At 44.6% G+C, this 10,609-nt stretch overlaps 1 protein-coding gene across 1 annotated transcript in view; it reads left to right on the top strand.

Moving 5' to 3' along the window:
* The first annotated feature begins 769 nt into the window (after nucleotides 1-769).
* The window catches only part of Ablim1 (actin binding LIM protein 1), a 277,019-nt gene continuing 267,179 nt past the window's right edge, over nucleotides 770-10,609 (top strand). The window contains exon 1 of the mRNA XM_029543461.1: nucleotides 770-1,054. Within this exon, the coding sequence (XP_029399321.1) occupies nucleotides 1,042-1,054 (13 nt within the window). The 5' untranslated portion in view covers nucleotides 770-1,041. The remainder of the gene's footprint in view (nucleotides 1,055-10,609) is intronic.

Genomic DNA, 10,609 nt, shown 5'->3' with positions numbered 1-10,609 from the left:
AACCATCTGCCCATTACTTTCCCTAGAATTATGTCCACCTGTTCTTTGAGCATTTCTGAATTGCCGGACCTATTCTGTGAATCTCATTTTTATCAGGAGATTTGGAAAGAGCTCGCACAGAAAATAACTAGACCTTGGTGGAGTGCAGAGGAACAGAGGCCAGGAAGGGGCTCGGGGAGTTTAGAACTCGGGGCCAGCTGTTCTTTGTTCTCCCAGCCAGCATAGAGGCAGTCTACACACCTCCGAGGCAGCAGACTTCAGTTTTCTCATTTCTGTCCTGATGATACACAGAAAGGGTTTTGTCACCCCCTCTCGGCTCCAGCCCTGACCCATCCCGGTCACCAGTCTTTCTAGAGCTGGACTGGCCTTGATGAGGGTCATAGCTGGTCCTGCTTATGAACAGCCAAAGACTGCTCCACAGTCAGGGTCAATCCCCCTCAGGTGACCCTGGAATTCTTTCACCACACAAGGACAGCGCTTAGGGAAGGCATAGACTCACTTCTTCTAATGGTGTCTCTCTGGGACCAAGGCTGGAAGCTGGAAAGCATTCACTGACAGCAATACCTCCTCCTCGACCCTCCCCTCCCCCCGCATTATCAGCATCACCACCACCACCATCATCATCATCATCATCATCATCATCCTCATCCTCAGAGACTCTGGTCCAGAGAGTAGCCGACATAGACCCCATCACATGCTCCACCTTGCTCAGGAACAAAGCTCCGCCTGGCGCTGTGGCCAAGCGGGCAGTGCGTCCCCAGCAGCCTCTGGACCCGAGTGGGCCCGGCCCACGGGCACCGGGAGGGGGAACCGGCCCCGCCCAGCCGGCCTAAGCTGTCAGCAGCGCCGCGCCCTGCAGATCCGCGGCTACCCGCCGGGCTGCCCGGAGCCAACGAGCGGAGCAGGTATCCTGCGGGAGGCGTGCGCTCGCTCGGGGCTGGGAGGACGCGCGAGCCCGTGTGCACACGTCTTGGGATCCTTTCCTCCCCACGCCCTGTGGGTTTCGCCTCTCCCTCCTGCCTCGCTGTGGCTGCCTGAGCCATGTCCACCCGAGGTGAGTGGGGACCAGGTGGGATGGCGTGCGGAGCCGGCGCGGGGTCCGGAACAGGGCGCGCTGGGCAGGTGCCTGAAGGCAAGGGGTTTCGAGCGCAGAGCTGGCCCCAACCTGGCCTGAAACTTTGGCAGCGGTTCCCGGGGCTCCTAGCCTGGGAAAGGAAGCGGTCGCCCTTGACCTTGGTCGCCGGATGTGGGCGAAGCCTGAGGGCCAAGGTCCGGTGCCCAGCCCACCTGTACTGATGGCGCCTCTGGGCTGGGAGGTGTGGGGGATGGGCTGGCCACTGCCAATCCGACTGACTGGGAAGAAGAAATTTTTTTTTTTTCCTCCTTTCTTGTTACCATTTTGTAGCTCAGTTATGGAAGAAATCCAGGGCTTGATGCAGTAGGATTTAAAGCTGCAGGGTTTAAGCTCCATTTTAAAAAAGTAATTTTACTTGTACTAACCTTTGACTGGTGTTCCCCCTTTCGCCTCCCAGCTCCTTTGGAGGGGAAACAGTTACTGCAGGTGGAATGGAAGGAGGGAAAAGAAGGGGAGAAAAATCAGAATTGCTTTCAGGCAGGAGTGAAGGGGATGAATTTCTTGCCATCTGGATACAGCAGTGATGCTCAGGAGAGAGTTTAGTCATAGCTCAGTGGCTGCCACTATGAGTGAAATATTAAAGAGATCAAGTCATTGTGCAGCTTGCGAGCAATTAAAATGAAGTGGCTTGGTTGCTTTGTCATAAGCACTGAAGAAAAATATTGATTATTTTTAGAAAGTATATTTGCAAGGCAGTGACTTCTGCATCCTTTGATGTCCCTTGAGGCAGTGTGTGACAGGTTGTAGCACTAGTCTTTAGCCTCTGAAGCTTTGGCCCTTTCTGGTAAGGGAGAAGGTTAGGAATTCAATTACATTGTTAGGTAATTAAGCATTGTTTTTCAGGGTCAAGTTGAGGATTATCATAAATAATCTCTATTCAGTATGCTTTAAAAAATCCATTTTGAGAAGTGTAATCTTGGTTGATGATTACTCTGGCAATGTGGTTGTTCAGCTCCATGTCTAGAAATGGGACGAGGAGCTGGGATTTAAATTTTAGGTGAGCAGGCTGTAGAGGTGATAGGAGGAGTTATGACCTGCCTAATCATAGCCACTAATTTGTGCATGTTCAGGATGGAGGAAGGAGAAGGGATGCAGTGTGCATGGGCAAGTCCTGATGACTAGGCTCGCCTGTGGTCCGAGACTCTGAACAGTGTTCTGAAGCCCGGGCAATCGGCCCTGACCTTTGTACTTACTACAGACAGCAAGGAGAATGTGGGGGAAACGTCAGGAGTTGTAAAACTCTCTTGGGTAAGAGTGCAGTTGACTTGGTATTCTATCCCACACTGAAATTCCTTCCTACAAAGCCTTCTAACTGCTGGGGCCAGCTCACCACTGGGAACCTTGGTTTGTCCAGTCCACTGGAGGACATCTTCAGTTTGACATAGTCTTTGTGATTTATGATGCTGCCTTCTCAAGTATTTCTGATCCTATAGAAAGCAGGGTGGTTTCCTGTTTCCCTTCCTTTTACCCGTTAGAGATTATGCTGGTTGTTTCGACTGTTGTCAACCCAACATGACCTAGAGTCACCTGGGAAGGGAGTCTTAAGGAATGATCCAGACTGGGCTGGCTGTGGCATGTCTCAGGGGAGCAGTTTGATTATTGATTGATGTAAGAAGACACAGGTAGGGTAAACCACTTCATGGGCAGAGCCCTGATCTGTGATCAAGAGGGCATGTGAGTGTGAGAGAGGGCACTTCTGCACATTCGTTCTCTCTGGTGAGTGTGAGAGAGGGCACTTCTGCACATTCGTTCTCTCTGGTGAGTGTGAGAGAGGGCACTTCTGCACGCTCGTTCTCTCTGATCTCGCCTGTGAGTGTGAGAGAGGGCACTTCTGCACACTCGTTCTCTCTGATCTCGCCTGTGAGTGTGGAGCTCCTGCCTTGACTTCCCCACAATAATGGACTGTGACCTGTGACCTGTGATCATGAGTCAAAAACACACAGACAGAACGAAACCTGTCCGCCCTTAAGTTGCTTCGGCTGGGGTTTATCATCACAGCAACGACAATGAGAGGAGACAGCCACGGTGGGTCTAGGAGTTTAAAGTCTGACTGATCTTGCAGGGAGAAGACAACATACCAAACACTAGCTACTGGATGCTTTTTTGGGTTGGGTTTGGTTCATTTCCATTTGTCTGGTCAGACGCTTTGCATCTGTTATATAACCTAATCCTTTCAATATCACAAGGAGTGGGTACTAGCTTTCTTGATTCGACATTTTACAGAGGGTTTTGTGTGCATTGCCCACGCTTCACTGGTCGTAGATGGGAGGTTCTGCTCTCTGTCCTGCGCTGTCTGATTCAGGCCCTTTGACCAGAACATTCAGAATCATTTCCACAGGTCCTTTGTGATGTCCAGGGAGGGCTGCCTGTGACTTGTGAGTCACGGACTCTCCCGTTCTGTCTCCGCCTTTTCCAGCTCAAGGACCAATTCCTAGATGTTATCAAAGACCTGCTGTTTTTATTATGTCTTTGTGAAGTACTTTTATTTACACAAGATTGGAACTAATGCAGAATTCTAAGTGATGAGTAGAGAGTGTACTTGGTGAAGTACGGCTGGAATCTCAAACACGTCAAGCCTAGCCTCACTGTGTCTGCTCCGTTCCGTCTCTGCACTTGCCTCTGCGCCTGGAAGTAGAGACTAGACCCCAGGATCACAGAGCTAATGTTTAAGTATATAGACTACAACTAGGGAAGTCTCTAGACTCTGGGAAATATAAATCCCATTGATTAAAAGCCATGGGGTCTGTATATCTTTAATGTTTAGCACAGCAGGTTATGGTGAGAGTAAAACTGTTTCCAAAATCCAGAAAAACTGAAATACGTTGGATGTGGATTTCAATAAGAAAACAACTTCATTTTTAAAAAATTAGAGAAAAAAAACCCACACACTTGTTTGCTGTTTATGACATATGAGGTATGCACTGAAATTAAACCCACTATTAAACTAACAGTATTTATGACTTTGACGGCAGCATAAGTTAAGCCGTTTCCATGTATGGTTTCTTCGAATAGTCTTATCAGACTTTTGTGTGTTTTTATTCCTCAGTCCAAAGTGAATTCATTATGTTCTGATTCTTGATTTGCCATCAAGACGAAATGGTCACACTTGGTAGGAGTTCTAATCTTGGGGAGGATTTTCTAACTTTTTAATATTGACTGCCAGGTTTGGTTCCAGACCTAATGGGTGATGTGCTGCAAAGGCAGAGAGCCCTTCAGCCACATGTGAACAGATTTCTAGGTGCTTCTAAGTCTCTAGATTAGAGCAAAGCCGCCAAAGTTTAGGGTTCCCAGGTATCGGGAAATCAAATAGATGGACCCCAGTACTTTGTGCTAGAGATACCAAATAAAGATAATCAGGTGGCAGGGATTGGGGGGTGTGTGTGTGTGTCTTAGCCTACAGTGCTTGCCACACGAGCAGAGAACCTGGGTTCAGATCTCCGTCACTCATAGGAATGGCTAGGTCTAGGTGTCTAGCAGTTTGCTGTCCTAGCAGTGGAGGGATGGGGACAGGAAGGGTCCCTGGGGTCAATGAGAGGATCTGTCTCGAAAAATAAACTGGAGAGCAGTGGAAGAAAATGAATATGTTTAAGTTGTGAAGTGTTTAAACCCAGTCACACCACAAGGCTATGGAGTTAGAAATGAAATTTTCCTATTTCTACTTCCTGCCCAAACAACAAGACACAGTGAACACTGCAGCAGGATCTCCCAGCTGACTGCTGACTCCTTATTTTTTGGCTCAATTCGATAGCTGTTAAATATTTATTCCATGTCAGACACAGGGCAGATAATGAGCCATGTACAAAGACGTGGCCCCGTGAGAGTGATAGCCTTTCAGAACACTGAGTCTGGGTGAAAGGTTAAAGGTTGAGGTACCTGTGCATGGGCTTATCTGAGTCAGCAGAGACAGTCAGTGCTCTGGCAATAGAACAATCTCCATTTGTTGGTTTTAGAACTTCCACTGAAGCAGAAGCAAGATGAGAATGCTCACCTTTAGGGAAGTGGATGCCTCTGAATTGTGGTGCACATACACTACAGACTATTGGAAAGAATGAATGAATGAGTTTGGTTTATGTGCCCTGGTTTTCATCATACATTGCTAAATGAAAAGGGCAAGTTATAGAATGGTCTGGATAAAACTGGAACCAAAGCTTTGTAGATTAAGAAAAATCCTCATGCCTGCCCATTCCCCGAGTGTGGATTAAATGTCACAGAAGAGCACCACCAGCATTTAAAATTGGCCACTTCACAGGCAGGGACTGGGTGCGAAGGCAGTCGGCGCTCTTTTTCCTAGTGTATGTCTCTTAGGATTTCTGTTGCTGTGATAAAGTACCATGGCTAAAAACAAGTTAGAGAGAAAAGGGTTTAATCTATCTCCTATGTCCAGATCACAGCCCATCATGAGTGGAAATCAGGGGAGGAACTGAAGGACAAGTCACGGAGGGGTGCTAGCTGGATTGCTCCTCATGGCTCGCTCAGCCTGAACTCCTGTAGACACAGGCCAGTCTAGTGAGGACATTTTCTCAGTTGAGGTTCCTCTTCTAAAGTAATTCTAGCTTGTGCCAAGTTAAACATAAGGCTAACATGCATACTATCTTTGAGGGGTTTTTGGGAAGCAAGTAGACATGATTGTAATAGATCGAGACAAAAAGCTATAAGAGAAATGTCTACTTCCTCATACTTATTTATTCTAGTTGCAGTCATAGGTTTTTATTCATCTAGTAACGTCTATTTGTCTATTTATTTAGATGGAATCTCACATACCCCAGGTTGGCTCTAACTCCTGATGTAGTTAGTCTAAGATAACCTTGACTTTCTGCTTGGAAATGCCATGTTTACAGATGTGTGCCACTAGACCTGGTTGTATGTAGTTCTGAGTATTGGACCCAATGCTGGTGTATGATAATAAGCAAGCACTCTGCCCATTGAGCTCCTTGTATGCAGGTATTGAACCATTGGTTAATTAATAGACCCCATATGTTTATGGCCAACATGTGTTTCTTGAGGTTGTACAGACATAATGAAAGTTAATTATTTTGTCTTCTCTGCCATGCTGCCTTCTCTAGATAGCCCGGAGAATATTAACTTGCTACATTATTTTTGTCTTTGATGTCTACAGTATTTTTTGTGATTTTTAACAAAGTTTAATGTTATCTGTTGTTGGAGTAAATGAATTTATTTCTATCGATATTGCTTCGGAGAATAACAACATCAAAAGACCCCCATATCTACCTCCAAGGAACTTACAGTGTTTTATGGAGAGATAGAAAAGAAATAAAAATATTTAGAAAAGAATTTACCAAGTGCAGGTAGACAATATGAAATGAGATGTTGTGGCCATGTCAAGGAGTGGCCCCGTTAAGCTGGGGGAGGGCCACAGGGTCAATGAGGCTTTTGAGCAGAACCGTTTTCTTGGAGAACAGGTTGGATCTACAAGGATTATTCGAGATGAGATGGAGGGTGACACGGGAGAGAAAGGGTGGGCCTCGGAAGCACATGGGTGCAGTTGGCTGGCTTGTTTGTGTTTCAACAAAGGCTTTGGGAGGCAGAATTAGATCTGTGAACAGCACTGATTTTTAAAGATATTGGAGAGGATATGTGAAGAGTTGATCTAAATTAATTTTATGAGAAAATTTTAAATGGAAAATGTGTATTGAACTATAATTTTCGTGTGGCTGCCCTTATCTGGCTGACCGTCACTTTCCAATGTGCTTCAGAGGAAAAAGGAATTCTAGCCTGGTTAAAACAGGATTACTTAGAAATACCTATCCATCCATCCATTTACCCATCAGGTAGGCCATCTATTGAGACCACTTAGACTCAATAGGGCTAATCACCTACTGCATGGAAGTCCAGTCATTAGTACTTTATAGTGCTGTAAAGAGCTGACACACACTGTTTCAGTTTTGGCTTGTAATCAGCTGACTCTCTTATACAACCCAGGTCCACCTGGCTAGGGATGGTGCTGCCCACAGTGGGCTGGGCCCGCCTACATCAATCATCAGTCAAGACAGTTTCTCACAGACCTGGCCACAAGCCAGTCTGATAAAAACAATTCTCCAATGGAAGTTTTTCCCTGCCCAGGACTCTAGGTAGTGTTGACTTGACAATAAAACTAACTAGGACAGATATAAAATAGAATCCACAATGAAAAAAAATGTCTTCTTCTTTGCTCCTTCCAAGAACAGAACTGACATATGTCAGAAACTTTCTTGAGGCGGTATAGTGGACGATTTGATGCTTTCAGTCTGGAGACCTTTAACCTACAGTCAGTGTAGATTACTGAGCCTTTCTTCCAGAGTACCCACTGCAAATTCCCTTCATTCCTGGATTAGCTGTGGATGCTAATATGCTATTTAAAGAAGTCATTCAGAGTCCCTATGGTGGCCTGTGTTTATAATCTCATCCAACCTGTGGGAAGTGAACCAGGAGCTCAAGGTCAGCCTGTCAGTAAGAAGTTCAAGGACTCTGTCACAAACAAACCAACCAACCAACCCCAACCAAAATGACAATGAAAAGACAACAGCCCTTGCCCCCCAGAATGCAACAAAAGAAAACAAATGGCTGCACACTTGATTTAAGCATAAACTCTGGTTTATCTATCTCTTCCTTTCAACCCAGAACATTTCTGAGCTGTTGGCATTTACCCTCAGGTATTGCAACTACTACAGAATTACAACTAAATTCAAACTCATATTACATTTTTTTAATGGTTTAACTTGGGAGTAATTTACAGTATAGTTTTCTATGGAGGCAGAAAAGCTACTGTGAGAAGTTGATGCCTGGTGCTTTTGTTCTTTCAATAGTTACATAATTAATTAATTTGCAGTGCACATGCTAGGCAAATACTCTACCACTGAGCAACATCCCAGATTCATAATAATTTCAATGTGAAGTTTTAGTTCTTCTAACTAGTTCATTTTAAAAGTAGCTTTAAAACATATAGTTCAGTATGCCTATATATAGCTATTGTTGTTATCATCATTATTATTAATGTTTTGAGATGGAATCACTGTGTAGCCAAGGATGGTTTAAATTTCAGTGTGTCACTAAGTCTGACCCTCAATTTATACTTCTTCAGCCTTGGTCCCAAGAACTGGAATGACAAGTGTATAGTGCCATGTGACAGACTTGATTTCCTGTGTGTCGTGCCATGTGACAGACTTCCTGCCAATTTGCTGAGGATTTATTTTTCCAGTATGCCATATTATGGAGGAAATTATCTAACATGCACTTACCAATATATGAGGATTGCCCATTAAAAATAATTAGTGGGTGGGAAAGACCTTATTTAGTAGGTGAATCTATAAAATCCTTTGTGTAATTGAATCTTTTGTATAATTATTAAAATCAAATAAGAGCCAGCATTGTGGGTCAAGCATTCTGACATTACTTGCTGACTGGCTGGAGATCACATGGGTCCAGCCTTTTGTTTAGCTCAATTTTTTTTTTTTTTTGCTGTTGTTTTTTTAGATTTGAGGAGAAAGTTATTTAGACTTTCAGTAAATTAAAAGAAATTAGTTCTTTATTCTGTATGGCATGTTCTTTCTGTGCTCTTTAGCAGCAGTACACACTAGAATAATATTTAGTGGTATGTCTGTATCTGCAATGGAGTAAATCCTAAAATATTTCTTCTCCCTGAAGAGAAGAATATTCTGCAGTGTGTTTTCAGTTTAGGCTGCATCCAAAGTCTTTACTCAACATATTGGGAATTCACATAAAAACATCCACAACGGGGAAGGCTCCAGAGAACTGGTGGTAACAATGAAGGGAAGTGGGGGCCATGAGGCTCACAGCTATTTCTGGCTGTCGGCTCCAAGTAGGAGTCGGCATAAGGTGACAAATCCTGGCATCTGGGCAAAGAGGAGGGATGGCAGTCATCATTTTCTAAAGGTTTTTAAAAAAATACAAACAATGTTGAAGAGAGCGATGGGTTGGCAGTCTCTAGTGGAACCAGGGGCGCCTTGGTATCACTGCTTCATGTAAAACAAGGGACTTCATTTCCAGTCCTTGAACTGTTTGAGTGAGTAGCGCACACAGGAACCAGAGAAGGGTTTGTTTTCTCACCCATCATCCCTTTAGACTATTTACTTTGGAGAGTCCACTCTCTGGTACGGGGCTTTTATAGATCATAGAATAGTTAGGAAGCATGCATTCATTTTTTTTCTTTTTTCTTTTGGATTTTTTTCCAAACAGGGTCTCTCTGTGTAGCTCTAGCTGTCCTGGGACTCACTCTGTAAAGAAGGCTGGTCTCGAACTCAGAAATCCGCCTGCCTCTGCCTCCCAAGTGCTGGGATTAAAGGTGTGCGCCACCACTGCTCAGCGCATGCACTCATTTTGTCATTCAGTGTGTGTTAGTTGAACATGTAGAGGCTGTTGTGGGTGTTAAGGAGAGGCAGCCACTGCTAAACTGTCTGTAATAGCTGTGAAGGGAAAAATGAAGAAGACTGAGGTGTATGGAAGTACTAGAGAGGAAAGGACACAGGCAAGCCATTATCTGTAAGGACTGATAATGGACAGAGACCTGCAAGTGGAGAAGGAGCCATGAAAACACCCAGTAAAGGATATTTAGTCACTGAATGTTCTTAGGGTCTGTCTTACTGGTGTTCAAGGATCAGCAGGGAGGGAGAGGGATGGAGCTAAAGTCAGGGAGATAACAGGGTGTCGCTCTTGTAGGCCACTGTGAGGACTTGGGTTTTTGTTCAGTTAAATCCAGTAAGGTAGGAAGGGATCCTTGGAAACCCCCAGGAGAGTTGTAACATGATCTGATACAGTTTCAAAGTGTCACAAAGTGAAGCTGTGAATAGTAGACCAGACAGTTGAGGTTGGAAGTAGCAAAATGATTAGGACAAGGTACAGTGTTGTCCTTGCTGGAGCTGATGCCCAGACTAATCAATGAAGAGGCTGTTAGAATCTGGAAGTCTTTCTAAGGCCAGCCTGGCTGATGAGGAAAAATGGGTGGGGGGGGGGCGAGAATGGGGGAGGGAGGGGTCCTGGATACTTTCCATTTCTAATAAGTGGGGGGCAGGGGATGGCAGGTCATTTTGTAGGATGGCGAAGAGGGTAGGTGTAAACTTTGGCTTTTCCACCCAGCCTCTCTGTTCCCTGAACTAACAACCCCAAGACTTAATATTTCATGAATAAAAGCCTAGACTGAAAGCTTTGGCTTGTTCCCTTCCTAGCTCATAACTTAATTACCCATTCTGTTCTACCACATGCTTGGTTACCTCTCTTTAGTTTTATGTGACTGTCACTTTCGGTGTTCTGGATGAATCATGTGTCTCTGATTAGTTCCCTGAATTCTCTCTCTCTCTCTCTCTCTCTCTCTCTCTCTCTCTCTCTCTCTCTCTCTCTCACCCCCTCACCCAGCCCTAGTATTGAAGCCACAGATTTTTATTATTATTATTATTATTATTATTATTATTATTATTATTATTATTATTATTTTCTTTATTTACATTTCAAATGCTATCCCGA

The sequence above is a fragment of the Mus pahari genome, chromosome 1 (genome assembly GCF_900095145.1).
Source record: "Mus pahari chromosome 1, PAHARI_EIJ_v1.1, whole genome shotgun sequence".
NCBI lineage: Eukaryota > Metazoa > Chordata > Mammalia > Rodentia > Muridae > Mus > Mus pahari.
The sequence above is the reverse complement of the archived record's forward strand: the minus strand, read 5'-3'. Positions and strand labels throughout refer to the sequence as shown.